Below are 16,243 nucleotides of genomic sequence, written 5' to 3'. Positions count from 1 at the left end.
CCATTTTGTTTCTTGAATAGTCACCTATTGACTTTCTATTCGAGAATGGACTAAATTCTAGAATTTCTGTTCTAGATTTTACGTGATATTCTAGAATGGTCCCTCCCTATTGACTTTCTGTACTAACGGTGTAATCCAAATTCAATAAAGTTTTGTTTTATGTGATTTCTACCTCTCTGACATAGTATGGATACAGCTGACCTGTGTTTTGAGACTGTGAAGCGGGCGGATGCTGGTTTTGTCTACAGTGAAGCTGTAGCCAGGTAAAAGCTTATTTCCTCTCTGCCTCTCTAGTATGGACGGAGCTGACTTGTGTTTTGAAATTGTGACGCCGGGCTGATGTGGACTTTGTCTACATTGAAGCCGTAGCCAGTTACACGCACGTCACATTGACATTTTCAACGAAGGCCTCATTTGAAGGAAGTGGCCTTGTATTCAGTGGTAGGACGATGAGAACCTTGGGGACTCTACATGCCTGTAATGAAGTGCTTTTAGAAGGAGCTCTCTAAGAAGTAGTGGTGTTGCTAATTCCCTCACTCTCCTCATTCCACTTCATTCTCTCTCCCCCTTTCTCTTCATTCTCTCTCTCCCCCTGTTTCTCTTCATTCTCTCTCCCCCCGTTTCTCTTCATTCTCTCTCCCCCCGTTTTTCTTCATTCTCTCTGCCCCTTTCTCTTAATTCTCTCTCCCCTTTCTCTTCATTCTCTCTCCCCCTTTCTCTTCATTCTCCCCCTTTCTCTTCATTCTCTCTCCCCGTTTTTCTTCATTCTCTCTCCCCCTTTCTCTTCATTCTCTCTCCCCCTTTCTCTTCATTCTCCCCCTTTCTCTTCATTCTCTCTCCCCCTTTCTCTTCATTCTCTCTCCCCCTTTCTCTTCATTCTCTCTCCCCCTTTCTCTTCATTCTCCCCATTTCTCTTCATTCTCCCCATTTCTCTTCATTCTCCCCCTTTCTTTTCATTCTCCCCCTTTCTCTTCATTCTCTGTCTCTCCCTCTTCATTCTGTCTCTCCCTCTTCATTCTGTCTCTTCCTCTTCATTCTCTCTCCCCACCTTCCTCTTCATTCTGTCTCTCTCCCTCTTCATTCTGTCTCTCTTCCTCTTCATTCTCTCTCTCCCCCCTTCCTCTTCATTCTCTCTCTCCCCCTTCCTCTTCATTCTCTCTCTCCCTCTTCATTCTCTCCCCCCTTCCCTCTTCATTCTCTCTCTCCCCCTTCCTCTTCATTCTCTCTCTCCCTCTTCATTCTGTCTCTCTTCCTCTTCATTCTCTCTCTCCCCCCTTCCTCTTCATTCTCTCTCTCCCCCTTCCTCTTAATTCTCTCTCTCCCTCTTCATTCTCTCTCTCCCCCTTCCTCTTCATTCTCTCTCTCCCGCTTCCTCTTCATTCTCCCCCTTTCTCTTCATTCTCTCTCTCCCTCTTCATTCTGTCTCTCTTCCTCTTCATTCTCTCTCTCCCCCTTCCTCTTCATTCTCTCTCTCTTCCTCTTCATTCTCTCTCTCTTCCTCTTCATTCTCTCTCTCCCCCTTTCTCTTCATTCTCTCTCTCCCTCTTCATTCTGTCTCTCTTCCTCTTCATTCTCTCTCTCCCCCCTTCCTCTTCATTCTCTCTCTCCCCCTTCCTCTTCATTCTCTCTCTCTCTCTCTCCCTCTTCATTCTCTCTCTCCCCCTTCCTCTTCATTCTCTCTCTCCCGCTTCCTCTTCATTCTCCCCCTTTCTCTTCATTCTCTCTCTCCCTCTTCATTCTGTCTCTCTTCCTCTTCATTCTCTCTCTCCCCCTTCCTCTTCATTCTCTCTCTCTTCCTCTTCATTCTCTCTCTCTTCCTCTTCATTCTCTCTCTCCCCCTTCCTCTTCATTCTCTCTCTCTTCCTCTTCATTCTCTCTCTCTTCCTCTTCATTCTCTCTCTCCCCCTTCCTCTTCATTCTCTCTCTCCCTCTTCATTCTCCCCCCCTTCCTCTTCATTCTCTCTCCCCCTTCCTCTTCATTCTCTCCCCCCTTCCTCTTCATTCTCTCTCCCCCCCTTCCTCTTCATTCTCTCCCCCCCTTCCTCTTCATTCTCTCTCCCCCTTCCTCTTCATTCTCTCTCCCCCCCTTCCTCTTCATTCTCTCTCCCCCTTCCTCTTCATTCTCTCTCTCCCCCTTTTTTTTCTTCATTGTCTTTTAGTCACTACATGAGACAGATCTTGGAGGCGCTGCGGTATTGCCATGACAACAACGTGATTCACCGTGACGTGAAGGTAAGCTCCCCTACCCCAGATGTCCCACTTCCCCCTTGTCTAAACAGCACTGTTGTCAATGGCATCTATTGATTTCAAACAGAATGAAGTAACCATTGGTGATCCACCGTCTGTCTCCTCGTATTGAGTGTATATCGACTAACCCAACGATAACTGACCCATCAGCTTAGCCCATTGGGTTGTAGGAGTAGTAGGCTAACTAGTAATGAAGGTGAGTTAAGCTGGGGCTGGATTAGTGTTTAGTGTCAGGGGAAACCCTGCTGAAACCCTGTTTGACAGGCCAGACAGCACGGCTTCAGTGATCACTATAGGATCTCCTCTCTAACATACAGTAGGCCACAATGCCAGACCAGATGGGGCGAGCCCTGCCCACAAACAGACACATTTGGTGACTCCCAGAGGGGATAAGGGGAGCTTTTGCGTGTGTGTTAATACCAATGTCAGTAAGTCAGTCTGTTTGTGTGTTTACACAAAGTTACACCTTCCCCCTGTGTTGAGTGTATGTAGTGTTTAATGAAAGATGTGTTTGTTTGTTGTTGTGCGTGTATTTGTCTGTTTGAATACTTGTGATTTGGGTTGTAAGAGAGAGAGTGTGTGTGTGTGTGTGTCATGGTGCAGGTGTGTGGTAGACTGCTGTAGTGGTAGTACCTAATACCACCAGTAGAGGGGACTATGTGATGCTTATCAGCCATTCAGTTTTCACACGAAGGCGACATATATACATGTGAGCTTAAATCGTATATATTTATTTGCTTTGTACAGCGTTATATCAGATATGATTGTGTCACATACTATTGACAATATTAGTTAACCGACAGGCACAGGCATTTACATTACCATTCAAAAGTTTGGGGTCCCTTAGAAATGTCCTTGTTTTTTAAAGAAAAGCAATTTTTTTGTCCATTAAAATAACATCAAATTGATCAGAAATACAGTGTAGACATTGTTAATGTTGTAAATGACTATTGTAGCTGGAAACAACTGATTTTTTATGGAATATCTACATAGGCGTACCATTACCCATTATCAGTAACCATCACTCCTGTGTTCCACTTTATATAATGTTTACATACCCTACATTACTCTTCTCACATGTAAATGTTAGATATAGCTGCACAGTCGGAAATAGAAGCACAAGCATTTCGCTACACTCACATTAACATCTGCTAACCATGTGTATGTGACCAATAAATATTGATTTGATTTGATGGCACGTTGTGTTAGATAATCCAAGTTTATCATTTTAAAAGTCAAATTGATCATTTAGAAAACCCTCTTGCAAGGGTTGCACAATTGAGCAAGATGACAAGTGTCTAGTTTGAGAAACAGACGCCTCACAAGTCCTCAACTGGCAGCTTCATTAAATAGTACCCACAAAACACCAGTCTCAACGTCAACAGTGAAGAGGCGTCTCCAGGATGCTGACCTTCTCGGCAGAGTTCCTCTGTGCAGAGTTCCTCTATCTAGTTGAGACTGGTGTTTTGCGTTGAGACTGGTGTTTTGCGTTGAGACTGGTGTTTTGCGTTGAGACTGGTGTTTTGCGTTGAGACTGGGGTTTTGCGTTGAGACTGGGGTTTTGCGTTGAGACTGGTGTTTTGCGTTGAGACTGGTGTTTTGCGTTGAGACTGGGGTTTTGCGTTGAGACTGGGGTTTTGCGTTGAGACTGGGGTTTTGCGTTGAGACTGGGGTTTTGCGTTGAGACTGGGGTTTTGCGTTGAGACTGGTGTTTTGCGTTGAGACTGGTGTTTTGCGTTGAGACTGGTGTTTTGCGTTGAGACTGGGGTTTTGCGTTGAGACTGGGGTTTTGCGTTGAGACTGGGGTTTTGCGTTGAGACTGGGGTTTTGCGTTGAGACTGGGGTTTTGCGTTGAGACTGGGGTTTTGCGTTGAGACTGGGGTTTTGCGTTGAGACTGGGGTTTTGCGTTGAGACTGGGGTTTTGCGTTGAGACTGGGGTTTTGCGTTGAGACTGGTGTTTTGCGTTGAGACTGGTGTTTTGCGTTGAGACTGGTGTTTTGCGTTGAGACTGGTGTTTTGCGTTGAGACTGGGGTTTTGCGTTGAGACTGGGGTTTTGCGTTGAGACTGGGGTTTTGCGTTGAGACTGGGGTTTTGCGTTGAGACTGGGGTTTTGCGTTGAGACTGGTGTTTTGCGTTGAGACTGGTGTTTTGCGTTGAGACTGGGGTTTTGCGTTGAGACTGGGGTTTTGCGTTGAGACTGGGGTTTTGCGTTGAGACTGGTGTTTTGCGTTGAGACTGGGGTTTTGCGTTGAGACTGGGGTTTTGCGTTGAGACTGGGGTTTTGCGTTGAGACTGGGGTTTTGCCTCTGTACGCCTATGTAGATTTTCCATAAAAAATCTGTTTCCAGCTACAATAGTCATTTACAACATTAACAATGTCTACACTGTATTTCTGATCAATTTGACGTTATTTTAATGGACAAAAAAATGTGCTTTTCTTTCAAAAACAAGGACATTTCTAAGTGACCCCAAACTTTTGAACGGTAGTGTATATCACTTTGATTCAGGACATCTGGTCAGGTCCATTCTTGGAAACTGAGTCTAGTTCAAGACATTGGCCCTTGTCACATGCATCAGTTGTTGAGGACATGGTATACATTATAATGTAAATAGAGCTAAAGTCCATGAAGTTAAACAATGAGGTCTGTAAATTCACTGCTTTGCCACTATGGCTGCGCCTGGGCGGAGGGTGGGGCTAATCAGACAGAGGCTGGTCCTGGGCTCATGGGAGGGGTTAATGACAGTGTTGGGGGAGGTAACGGACAGAGAGGTCCGTCTGAACTCTGATACCGAGCTGTTGGAGGTCCCGTCGTTAAGGAAGTGGAGCCGGTTGCCGAGGCTCTGTCCGAGGGCTTTCACGGCGGCCTTTCGCACCGAGCCCGACAACAGGAAGTACATCACAGGGTCCAGGACGGCGTTGAAGGCGGAGAACAACAACATGACCTCATTGGTCCTGTCCACCAGGCGCAAGTAATCGCAGGATGGGGATTGGCTGAGCTGGGAGAGGACGTAGAATGGGCGGAAGGCGTGGTAGGGTCCGAAGCAGACGCTGAACAGGAAGAGCACGAAGAAGGACTTCCTGGCGGCGCTACCGTAGCGGTGGGCATTGGGGAGGTCCGGTTTATCCCTGGACACCTTGAGGAGGCGCATGGCTATCTTCCCATAGGAGACCACCAGCAGGCAGAGCACCCCCCAGAACAGCAGCACCAGAGCCATGTTGAAGTAAGCCTTCCCCTTCGCCCCACGTCGTTGCTTATACTGGAAACACTTCCCAGGTTCCTCGTTTCCCTCCGACATGGCGATCATGGTCATGGCCGCCGCCAGGGACAGCCCCCAGAGCGCCCCGCACGCCACCCAGCTCCATCCCCCGCCTCTCAGCCTCCTGGCCAGGCCCCTCCCCGCTCCGCCCCGCCCCTTCAGCTTCACATACCTATCCAGACTAATGAACCCCAGCAGAGTGATACTGATATACATGTTCATGTAGAAGAGGTTGCCCACCACTTTACAGACCAGGGGGCCGAGGACCCAGCGGTTGCCGTTAGCATGGTAGAGGACTCTGAAGGGAAGGCAGGCCAGGAGCACCAGGTCAGCTATGGCCACGTTGATGAGGAACACCCGGACAGAGTTCCTCCTGGAGTGGAGGAAGACGAAGACCCACAGGGCCAGGAGATTACCTACCAGACCCAGGAGGAAGAAGATGGAGTAGAAGAAGACCAGGGGGAGGCGCAGGGCACTGTCATCTAGATTACATAGGGTCTGGTTTGGAGAGGAGGAGGTAAAGGGGGGATAGGTGGCATTGGAGAGGGGGAAGGAAGAGGAGGACAGGGGTAAAGAGGTGGAAAGGGGGGAGGAGGGCAGAGTGGGCATTGTGTTGAAGCTGGGGTGTCTTTAGGCCCAGCAGATCTTCAGTGCTGTGGGACATAGAGGGAGGGAGAGGCGGGGGGTGGAGAGATGGTTTTTATTGATAAGGATGAAAAACAGAGAGAGATGTCAATGCATTAACAAAAAGTGGGCTGTTAACAGGAAGGGACTTTGGCGGTTTGCATTGAAAAAACACTGTAAAAGCACTCAAAGAACTAATCTATTTTTAAATGTCACCACATTTACCACTTCCTTTTCACAATGTTGTATTTCAAGTAACTCCCCTGTAGCAGGAAAATAACTAATGAAAAATCAACCACTACTTGAAGTGCAATTATTGTATTGTACCTATGACCTATCTTGGATTCACCACCTAGTAAAGAACATGGTCTACCTTGTGGTTTTCACAGATTCACACACACAGGTTCACTGATGTCTTTATTAAGACAGGATCTCACTCACCATCCAGATTCCCTCCATGTCAGAGACTCTGCAGCTGTAGTTTGACTGTCCACTGTCCAGAATGTGTGTGTCGTTACATATCCTTTAACAGCCCCTGATCCTACTGTCCCTTGGTTGTTAGGTTCAGTGGGATCGTGTTGGGACTTCTCTGGTTACTCTCCTACACACTTTTTTCTTTGTCTCTTTTGCTCAAAAGTATGAGTCTGTTACTCTGAGCTCTCCTCCCTTCTCTCACTCTCGCTCTCTTTCCTCCTCTCTCTTCCTCTCTCTGGTCCTCTCTCTCTGTGCCTCGAGATGTTCTTCTCTCACGCCTCCCCCAACCACCCCTTTTCAGCTGTTAGCAGCCGTCAGAACCCATCCTCCCCCTCCAGTGTGAAGTGAAGTGCAGAGTAGGGCAGGAAACCAGCGCTGTGAGACCACATACCATGACTGTCACATACTCCCAGCGCTGTGAGACCACATACCCTGAATGTCACGTACTCCAACGCTGTGAGACCACATACCCTGACAGTCACGTACTCCCAACGCTGTGAGACCACATACCCTGACAGTCACATACTCCAACGCTGTGAGACCACATACCCTGACTGTCACATACTCCCAACGCTGTGACCACATACTCTGACTGTCACGTACTCCAACGCTGTGAGACCACACACCCTGACTGTCACGTACTCCAACGCTGTGAGACCACACACCCTGACTGTCACGTACTCCAATGCTGTGAGACCACACACCCTGACTGTCACGTACTCCAATGCTGTGAGACCACATACCCTGACAGTCACGTACTCCAACGCTGTGAGACCACATACCCTGACTGTCACGTACTCCCAGCGCTGTGAGACTACATACCCTGACTGTCACATACTTCAACGCTGTGAGACCACATACATGACAGTCACGTACTCCAACGCTGTGAGACTACATACCCTGACTGTCACGTACTCCCAGCGCTGTGAGACCACACACCCTGACAGTCACATACTCCAACGCTGTGAGACCACATACCCTGACAGTCACGTACTCCAACGCTGTGAGACCACATACCATGACTGTCACGTACTCCCAGCGCTGTGAGACCACATACCCTGACTGTCACATACTTCAACGCTGTGAGACCACATACATGACAGTCACGTACTCCAACGCTGTGAGACTACATACCCTGACTGTCACGTACTCCCAGCGCTGTGAGACCACATACCCTGACTGTCACATACTCCAACGCTGTGAGACCACACACCCTGACTGTCACATACTTCAACGCTGTGAGACTACATACCCTGACTGTCACGTACTCCCAGCGCTGTGAGACCACATACCCTGACTGTCACATACTTCAACGCTGTGAGACCACATACCATGACAGTCACGTACTCCCAGCGCTGTGAGACCACATACCCTGACTGTCACATACTTCAACGCTGTGAGACCACATACATGACAGTCACGTACTCCAACGCTGTGAGACTACATACCCTGACTGTCACGTACTCCCAGCGCTGAGACCACACCCTGACAGTCACATACTCCAACGCTGTGAGACCACACACCCTGACAGTCACATACTCCAACGCTGTGAGACCACACACCCTGACAGTCACGTACTCCAACGCTGTGAGACCACACACCCTGACTGTCACGTACTTCAACGCTGTGAGACCACATACCCTGACTGTCACGTACTTCAACGCTGTGAGACCACATACCATGACTGTGACGTACTCCCAGCGCTGAGACCACATACCCTGACTGTCACGTACTCCAACGCTGTGAGACCACACACCCTGACTGTCACGTACTCCAATGCTGTGAGACCACACACCCTGACTGTCACGTACTCCAATGCTGTGAGACCACATACCCTGACAGTCACGTACTCCAACGCTGTGAGACCACATACCCTGACTGTCACGTACTCCCAGCGCTGTGAGACCACATACCCTGACTGTCACGTACTCCCAGCGCTGTGAGACCACATACCCTGACTGTCACATACTTCAACGCTGTGAGACCACATACATGACAGTCACGTACTCCAACGCTGTGAGACTACATACCCTGACTGTCACGTACTCCCAGCGCTGTGAGACCACACACCCTGACAGTCACATACTCCAACGCTGTGAGACCACATACCCTGACAGTCACGTACTCCAACGCTGTGAGACCACATACCATGACTGTCACGTACTCCCAGCGCTGTGAGACCACATACCCTGACAGTCACGTACTCCCAGCGCTGTGAGACCACATACCCTGACTGTCACATACTTCAACGCTGTGAGACCACATACCCTGACTGTCACATACTTCAACGCTGTGAGACCACATACCCTGACTGTCACATACTTCAACGCTGTGAGACCACATACCCTGACAGTCACGTACTCCAACGCTGTGAGACCACATACCCTGACAGTCACGTACTCCCAACGCTGTGAGACCACATACCCTGACAGTCACGTACTCCCAGCGCTGTGAGACCACATACCATGACTGTCACGTACTCCAACGCTGTGAGACCACATACATGACAGTCACGTACTCCAACGCTGTGAGACCACATACCCTGACAGTCACGTACTCCCAGCGCTGTGAGACCACACACCATGACTGTCACGTACTCCCAGCGCTGTGAGACCACATACCCTGACTGTCACGTACTCCCAGCGCTGTGAGACCACATACCCTGACTGTCACGTACTCCCAGCGCTGTGAGACCACATACCATGACTGTCACGTACTCCAACGCTGTGAGACCACATACCCTGACAGTCATGTACTCCCAGCGCTGTGAGACCACATACCCTGACTGTCACGTACTCCCAGCGCTGTGAGACCACATACCATGACTGTCACGTACTCCCAGCGCTGTGAGACCACATACCCTGACTGTCACATACTTCAACGCTGTGAGACCACATACATGACAGTCACGTACTCCCAGCGCTGTGAGACCACATACCCTGACTGTCACGTACTCCCAGCGCTGTGAGACCACACACCCTGACTGTCACGTACTCCAACGCTGTGAGACTACATACCCTGACTGTCACGTACTCCCAGCGCTGTGAGACCACATACCCTGACTGTCACGTACTCCCAGCGCTGTGAGACCACATACCCTGACTGTCACGTACTCCAACGCTGTGAGACTACATACCCTGACTGTCACGTACTCCCAGCGCTGTGAGACCACATACCCTGACTGTCACGTACTCCCAGCGCTGTGAGACCACACACCCTGACTGTCACGTACTCCAACGCTGTGAGACTACATACCCTGACTGTCACGTACTCCCAGCGCTGTGAGACCACACACCCTGACTGTCACATACTTCAACGCTGTGAGACCACATACATGACAGTCACGTACTCCAACGCTGTGAGACTACATACCCTGACTGTCACGTACTCCCAGCGCTGAGACCACACCCTGACAGTCACATACTCCAACGCTGTGAGACCACACACCCTGACAGTCACATACTCCAACGCTGTGAGACCACACACCCTGACTGTCACGTACTCCCAGCGCTGTGAGACCACATACCCTGACTGTCACGTACTCCCAGCGCTGTGAGACCACATACCCTGACTGTCACGTACTCCCAGCGCTGTGAGACCACATACCATGACTGTCACGTACTCCAACGCTGTGAGACCACATACCCTGACAGTCACGTACTCCCAGCGCTGTGAGACCACATACCCTGACTGTCACGTACTCCCAGCGCTGTGAGACCACATACCATGACTGTCACGTACTCCCAGCGCTGTGAGACCACATACCCTGACTGTCACATACTTCAACGCTGTGAGACCACATACATGACAGTCACGTACTCCCAGCGCTGTGAGACCACATACCCTGACTGTCACGTACTCCCAGCGCTGTGAGACCACACACCCTGACTGTCACGTACTCCCAGCGCTGTGAGACCACATACCCTGACTGTCACGTACTCCCAGCGCTGTGAGACCACATACCCTGACTGTCACGTACTCCAACGCTGTGAGACTACATACCCTGACTGTCACGTACTCCCAGCGCTGTGAGACCACATACCCTGACTGTCACGTACTCCCAGCGCTGTGAGACCACACACCCTGACTGTCACGTACTCCAACGCTGTGAGACTACATACCCTGACTGTCACGTACTCCCAGCGCTGTGAGACCACACACCCTGACTGTCACATACTTCAACGCTGTGAGACCACATACATGACAGTCACGTACTCCAACGCTGTGAGACTACATACCCTGACTGTCACGTACTCCCAGCGCTGAGACCACACCCTGACAGTCACATACTCCAACGCTGTGAGACCACACACCCTGACAGTCACATACTCCAACGCTGTGAGACCACACACCCTGACAGTCACGTACTCCAACGCTGTGAGACCACACACCCTGACTGTCACGTACTTCAACGCTGTGAGACCACACACCCTGACTGTCACATACTTCAACGCTGTGAGACCACATACCCTGACTGTCACGTACTTCAACGCTGTGAGACCACATACCATGACTGTGACGTACTCCCAGCGCTGAGACCACATACCCTGACAGTCACGTACTCCAACGCTGTGAGACCACATACCCTGACAGTCACGTACTCCAACGCTGTGAGACCACACACCCTAACAGTCACGTACTCCAATGCTGTGAGACCACATACCCTGACAGTCACGTACTCCAACGCTGTGAGACCACATACCCTGACTGTCACGTACTCCAACGCTGTGAGACCACATACCCTGACTGTCACGTACTCCAACGCTGTGAGACCACATACCCTGACTTTCACGTACTCCAACGCTGTGAGACCACACACCCTGACAGTCACGTACTCCAACGCTGTGAGACCACATACCCTGACTTTCACGTACTCCAACACTGTGAGACCACACACCCTGACAGTCACGTACTCCAACGCTGTGAGACCACACACCCTGACAGTCACGTACTCCAACGCTGTGAGACCACACACCCTGACTGTCACGTACCTCAACGCTGTGAGACCACACACCCTGACTGTCACGTACTTCAACGCTGTGAGACCACATACCCTGACTGTCACGTACTTCAACGCTGTGAGACCACATACCCTGACAGTCACGTACTTCAACGCTGTGAGACCACACACCCTGACAGTCACGTACCGCAACGCTGTGAGACCACATACCCTGACTGTCACGTACTCCCAGCGCTGTGAGACCACATACCCTGACTGTCACGTACTCCAACGCTGTGAGACCACATACCCTGACTGTTACGTACTCAAGCGCTGCGCTCTGCTCCTCATCCTCCATCTCTTCTTCTCTCTATGTTCTCCTGTTTCCTCTCTTCCTCCTTTCTCTGGTGTTCTCTCTATCTTTCCAGTGTCGTCTTCCTCCTTTCTCCTTTCTCCTCTTCGCTATCAGTTGGAGTGTTTCTGCAGTAAAGCAAGTAGCCCTCAGCCTTTGTCCCGTCTAGGAACCCTTTAGGTCCAGCACTACCAAGGTTTTACTACAATAGGATGGTACAAAATGGAGCACTTTTTTTATGAAGCTTGAACCCAATCCCTCCATCTCTCTCTGTGTCTCTCTCTGTGTCTCTCTCTGTGTGTCTCTCTCTCTCTCTCTGTGTCCCTGTCTTGTAGCCTCACTGTGTCCTGCTGGCCTCTAAGGAGAACTCCGCTCCTGTCAAGCTGGGGGGGTTTGGAGTGGCCATACAACTAGGAGAATCAGGCCTGGTGGCAGGAGGTACTCTATATTCACTCTGGGACTGTGTATTTGTCATTCTCTCCTCTCACTCTCTCTCTCTCTCGTATCTCTGTGTAAACCCACACCCTAACCCCCCATTCCTCCCCAGGTCGAGTAGGCACGCCCCACTTCATGGCCCCAGAGGTGGTGAAGAGAGAGCCGTATGGGAAGCCTGTCGACGTGTGGGGCTGTGGAGTCATCCTGTTCATCCTGCTGTCTGGCTGCCTGCCCTTCTACGGTACCAAGGAACGCCTGTTTGAGGCTATCATTAAGGGGAAATATAAGGTAGTAGTTGATTTTCCAAAACTGCCCTCTAACACACACACACACACACACACACACACACACACACACACACACACACACACACACACTAACCAACTACAAAGCAAATAAATGGGTGGGTGTGAAACCTGCAGTAGCGGGTCATTGCACGTGGTTAACAACCACAAGCTACGGCTTGGAAAGTTGCATTTCCATCAAGGCCTTATTGAGGCCCATACAGAGTATTCAGAATGTACCATGTAAAACAGTCCTCATTCTGTCTTCTGGGCCTGGTGTGGGGTACATGGCAACCTTCCATCTATATCTATAGCTAGGTTAAAAAGCTCCAGGTATATACTGTGCCCAAGGTGATAAACGTATCTGGCATACCCTCGGGTGCTGCAGCCCTACATCCATCTGAGAGCGTGTGTGTGTGTGACCCTCCCCTCTAGATGAACCCACGCCAGTGGAGCCACATCTCAGAGAGTGCCAAGGACCTGGTGCGTCGCATGCTGATGCTGGACCCCGCAGAGAGGATCACTGTCTACGAAGCCCTCAACCACCCCTGGCTTAAGGTGGGAACTAACATGCAGACACACTGATACACACACACATTCACATGCATGCACACACACACTAAAAGCCCTGTCTGCAAGATGCTGAATATGCAGACACACACTTAACCCCAACTGTAACACATGATTATAACCAGATGTGAAACTAACACTGGGTTAGTTGTGGTTTCCTCATAACTTCCTCCCTGTCAGGAGACGGCGCCCTGCATCAGCTACTTTCACAACCCAGAGAATACAGTCCACTTTATTGAGTGGAACCTGTGTTGTAGTGTTTTGCCTTTATTAGTGTGGTATTCACCTGTCTGTGAGAAACAAGTATTCACCTGTCTGTGAGGGACAAGTATTCACCTGTCTGTGAGGGACAGGTATTCATTCACCTGTCTGTGAGGGAAAAGTATTCACCTGTCTGTGAGGGACAGGTATTCACCTGTCTGTGAGGGAAAAGTATTCACCTGTCTGTGAGAAACAAGTATTCACCTGTCTGTGAGAAACAAGTATTCACCTGTCTGTGAGGGACAAGTATTCACCTGTCTGTGAGGGACAGGTATTCATTCACCTGTCTGTGAGGGAAAAGTATTCACCTGTCTGTGAGGGACAGGTATTCACCTGTCTGTGAGGGAAAAGTATTCACCTGTCTGTGAGGGACAAGTATTCACTTGTCTGAGGGACAAGTATTCACCTGTCTGTGAGGGACAAGTATTCACCTGTCTGTGAGGGACAAGTATTCACCTGTCTGTGAGGGACAAGTATTCACCTGTCTGTGAGGGACAGGTATTCACCTCTCTGTGTGTTCTCCCTCCAGGAGAGGGACAGGTATTCACCTCTCTGTGTGTTCTCCCTCCAGGAGAGGGACAGGTATGCCTACAAGATCCACCTGCCAGAGACGGTGGAGCAGCTGAGGAAGTTTAATGCAAGGAGGAAGCTCAAGGTACACACACACACACACACACACACACACACACACACACACACACCATTGATGCTCTTCAATCAATCAGTCAATACATTCCTGTTCCTTGTGTTGTGTCGTAGGGGGCAGTGTTGGCTGCTGTCTCCAGCCACAAGTTTAACTCCTTCTACGGAGACCCACCAGAGGAGATGCCTGACTTCTCTGAAGACCCCACCTCCTCAGGTAAGACCCGCCCCTCTCCTCCTGTTGCCGTTCCCACGTCAACACCCAAGCCGAGCTGTGTCAGGGGAACGGATGTCATGGCAACAATCGCTTACGTGGTTTGTGTTGCTAGCTCATTGTCCCACGGGTAGTCCTGAAGCACACCCCTGACGATGTTGCACATTTTTGACTTCTCATAGTTTTCTACAACTATAGCCAACTTCTGTGGTAACAGAAAAGGATTCTCATCATGTAAGACCGATAATGATGATTTTACCTTTTTATCACTGTTGTAAGCTCCTCAACCTCAACCAAGCCTCAACGTTATCTAATTTCCTGGTAATCAGATGACAGATAGTCAGTAGCTAACCACACATCCAATCCAGTGTTCAGATCAGAACAGCAGTGGAACATTCAGGCCCTGGTCCCTGTGCTAGCCTATAAATCCCCCTGATTGCTGGGAAAAGGAAACAGAAGTGTCCAGGCTAGCGTTGCCCAATGCCCTCACTTCCCTGTCTCTGTCTCGGGGTGCACTGTCACTCCCTATGGATGTTATCAACGGGGGAACAAAGAGTCTATGTACTACCTGCTGCCCTCTCTGTCAAATAGCCTACTGCTCTGAATGCTATGTTTGTCAGATGTTCTCAGACCTAACAAAAGGGCTGTAATGTTGTGATAAGGGCGTGTCCCACGCCATCTGTTTTGTAGGTCTCGTTAGAGGCCTTTTTAATAGGCTCCGTCTAAAATGGTCAAATGAAACGGTGCCTATCCTTCCCGTGCATGTGGGATTAAGGCGTGTAGCTGGGTCTACACAACAGATGGTGTGACGTGACCACTTTTCAGGATGAAAACATTTGACAAACTTTAGTAGAAATTGGAGCAGTACAGAGTCCAAGTGAGTCATAGAAAAAGCATTGGAGACAATATAGGTGATAGTCTGGTCTTCCTCTTATGAGACCAGACAGCCTCATTGCATCACTCTGCGTTTTGTGACTTTCTGCCCTTGTTTAAAAAAAGAAAATGCTTAGGGTTGGAATTCACTTTCCTGTGGGGTGTGGCTGTGTGTGTTGGAGAGGAGGGGGCAGAGCAGTGTACGAGTAAATTACCTATTTTCCTCCAAATGGCATCTTTGAGACTTTAGCCAGATACCTACAGCTCCAGACTCTTCTAGAGTCAACACAGCCTCTGCCTTTTGCTTACTCTCTGTCTCTCTGTCTCTCTGTCTCTCTGTCTGTCTGTCTTTCATTCTTCCTGGCCTCCTCTTTTCTCTCTTTCTCTTGTCTGCTGAATCTTTCCTCTCTTTCTCTTGTCTGCTGAATCTTTCCTCTCTTTCTCTTGTCTGCTGAATCTTTCCTCTCTTTCTCTTGTCTGCTGAATCTTTCCTCTCTTTCTCTTGTCTGCTGAATCTTTCCTCTCTATTGTCTTCTCTGTGGTGGTGTTTCAATGCGGCGCTCTCTGTAGGACTGCTAGCCGCTGAAAGTAGGTATCCCCAGGTAGCTTCCTGGTGTGACATCATGACATCATCACCATCTATTAAACTACCCTCCCCCCTCCCTCGTAGCACCCTTGATGACTCACGTCCCAATACTCTAAAACAGCTTCCTTACCTATTTGAAACAGTATCTGACTCGGTGTCAGTGGATTGGGGTGAATTGAACTCCAAGCTGAGATGGACAGAAAGCCAATCAGAAGTATTGGGAAGTAGACTCTGTGTGCATTGTGATGTCACTCACCACCGACAGCTAATGAGGTGGACGCGCGCCTGCACGGCTTCCATTTGATCCAATCACAACCGTTGTCAGTGGCGTGTGCAATCTGGACCTGTCATGGCCTTGGAGGACAAACTGAGTGTTCAGTCTTCAAACCTCTTGTTATGTGTGAAGTGTTTTTCTATGTTATACAAGCAGCATGGCAACTAACTCTAGTCTTCCATACAATCTCTAGATCCAGCCTTCACTA

At 49.6% G+C, this 16,243-nt stretch overlaps 2 protein-coding genes across 23 annotated transcripts in view; one reads left to right on the top strand and one right to left on the bottom strand.

The window, feature by feature from the left end:
- LOC110528832 (peripheral plasma membrane protein CASK) overlaps positions 1 to 16,243 on the top strand; it is a 57,105-nt gene that overhangs the window by 22,373 nt on the left and 18,489 nt on the right. For 10 of the 22 annotated variants that reach the window (XM_036982547.1, XM_036982536.1, XM_036982541.1 and 7 more), the window contains exons 4-11: positions 180 to 263; positions 2,160 to 2,232; positions 12,232 to 12,334; positions 12,444 to 12,622; positions 13,051 to 13,173; positions 13,976 to 14,101; positions 14,206 to 14,305; positions 15,746 to 15,763. In XM_036982547.1, the coding sequence (XP_036838442.1) occupies positions 180 to 263; positions 2,160 to 2,232; positions 12,232 to 12,334; positions 12,444 to 12,622; positions 13,051 to 13,173; positions 13,976 to 14,101; positions 14,206 to 14,305; positions 15,746 to 15,763 (806 nt within the window). The remainder of the gene's footprint in view (positions 1 to 179; positions 264 to 2,159; positions 2,233 to 12,231; positions 12,335 to 12,443; positions 12,623 to 13,050; positions 13,174 to 13,975; positions 14,102 to 14,205; positions 14,306 to 15,745; positions 15,764 to 16,243) is intronic. The other 12 variants (XM_036982548.1, XM_036982550.1, XM_036982549.1 and 9 more) reach the window with 8 other exon arrangements.
- Positions 4,871 to 7,185, bottom strand: LOC118965246 (probable G-protein coupled receptor 34). The gene is made up of 2 exons (XM_036982552.1): positions 6,573 to 7,185; positions 4,871 to 6,160 (listed from the first exon to the last, which is right to left on the bottom strand). Exon 2 carries the CDS (start codon positions 6,114 to 6,116, stop codon positions 4,902 to 4,904), a length of 1,215 nt encoding a protein of 404 aa, XP_036838447.1. The 5' UTR covers positions 6,117 to 6,160; positions 6,573 to 7,185; the 3' UTR covers positions 4,871 to 4,901.

Source organism: Oncorhynchus mykiss, chromosome 7, assembly GCF_013265735.2.
Source record: "Oncorhynchus mykiss isolate Arlee chromosome 7, USDA_OmykA_1.1, whole genome shotgun sequence".
In the NCBI taxonomy this organism is placed as follows: domain Eukaryota; kingdom Metazoa; phylum Chordata; class Actinopteri; order Salmoniformes; family Salmonidae; genus Oncorhynchus; species Oncorhynchus mykiss.
The sequence above is the reverse complement of the archived record's forward strand: the minus strand, read 5'-3'. Positions and strand labels throughout refer to the sequence as shown.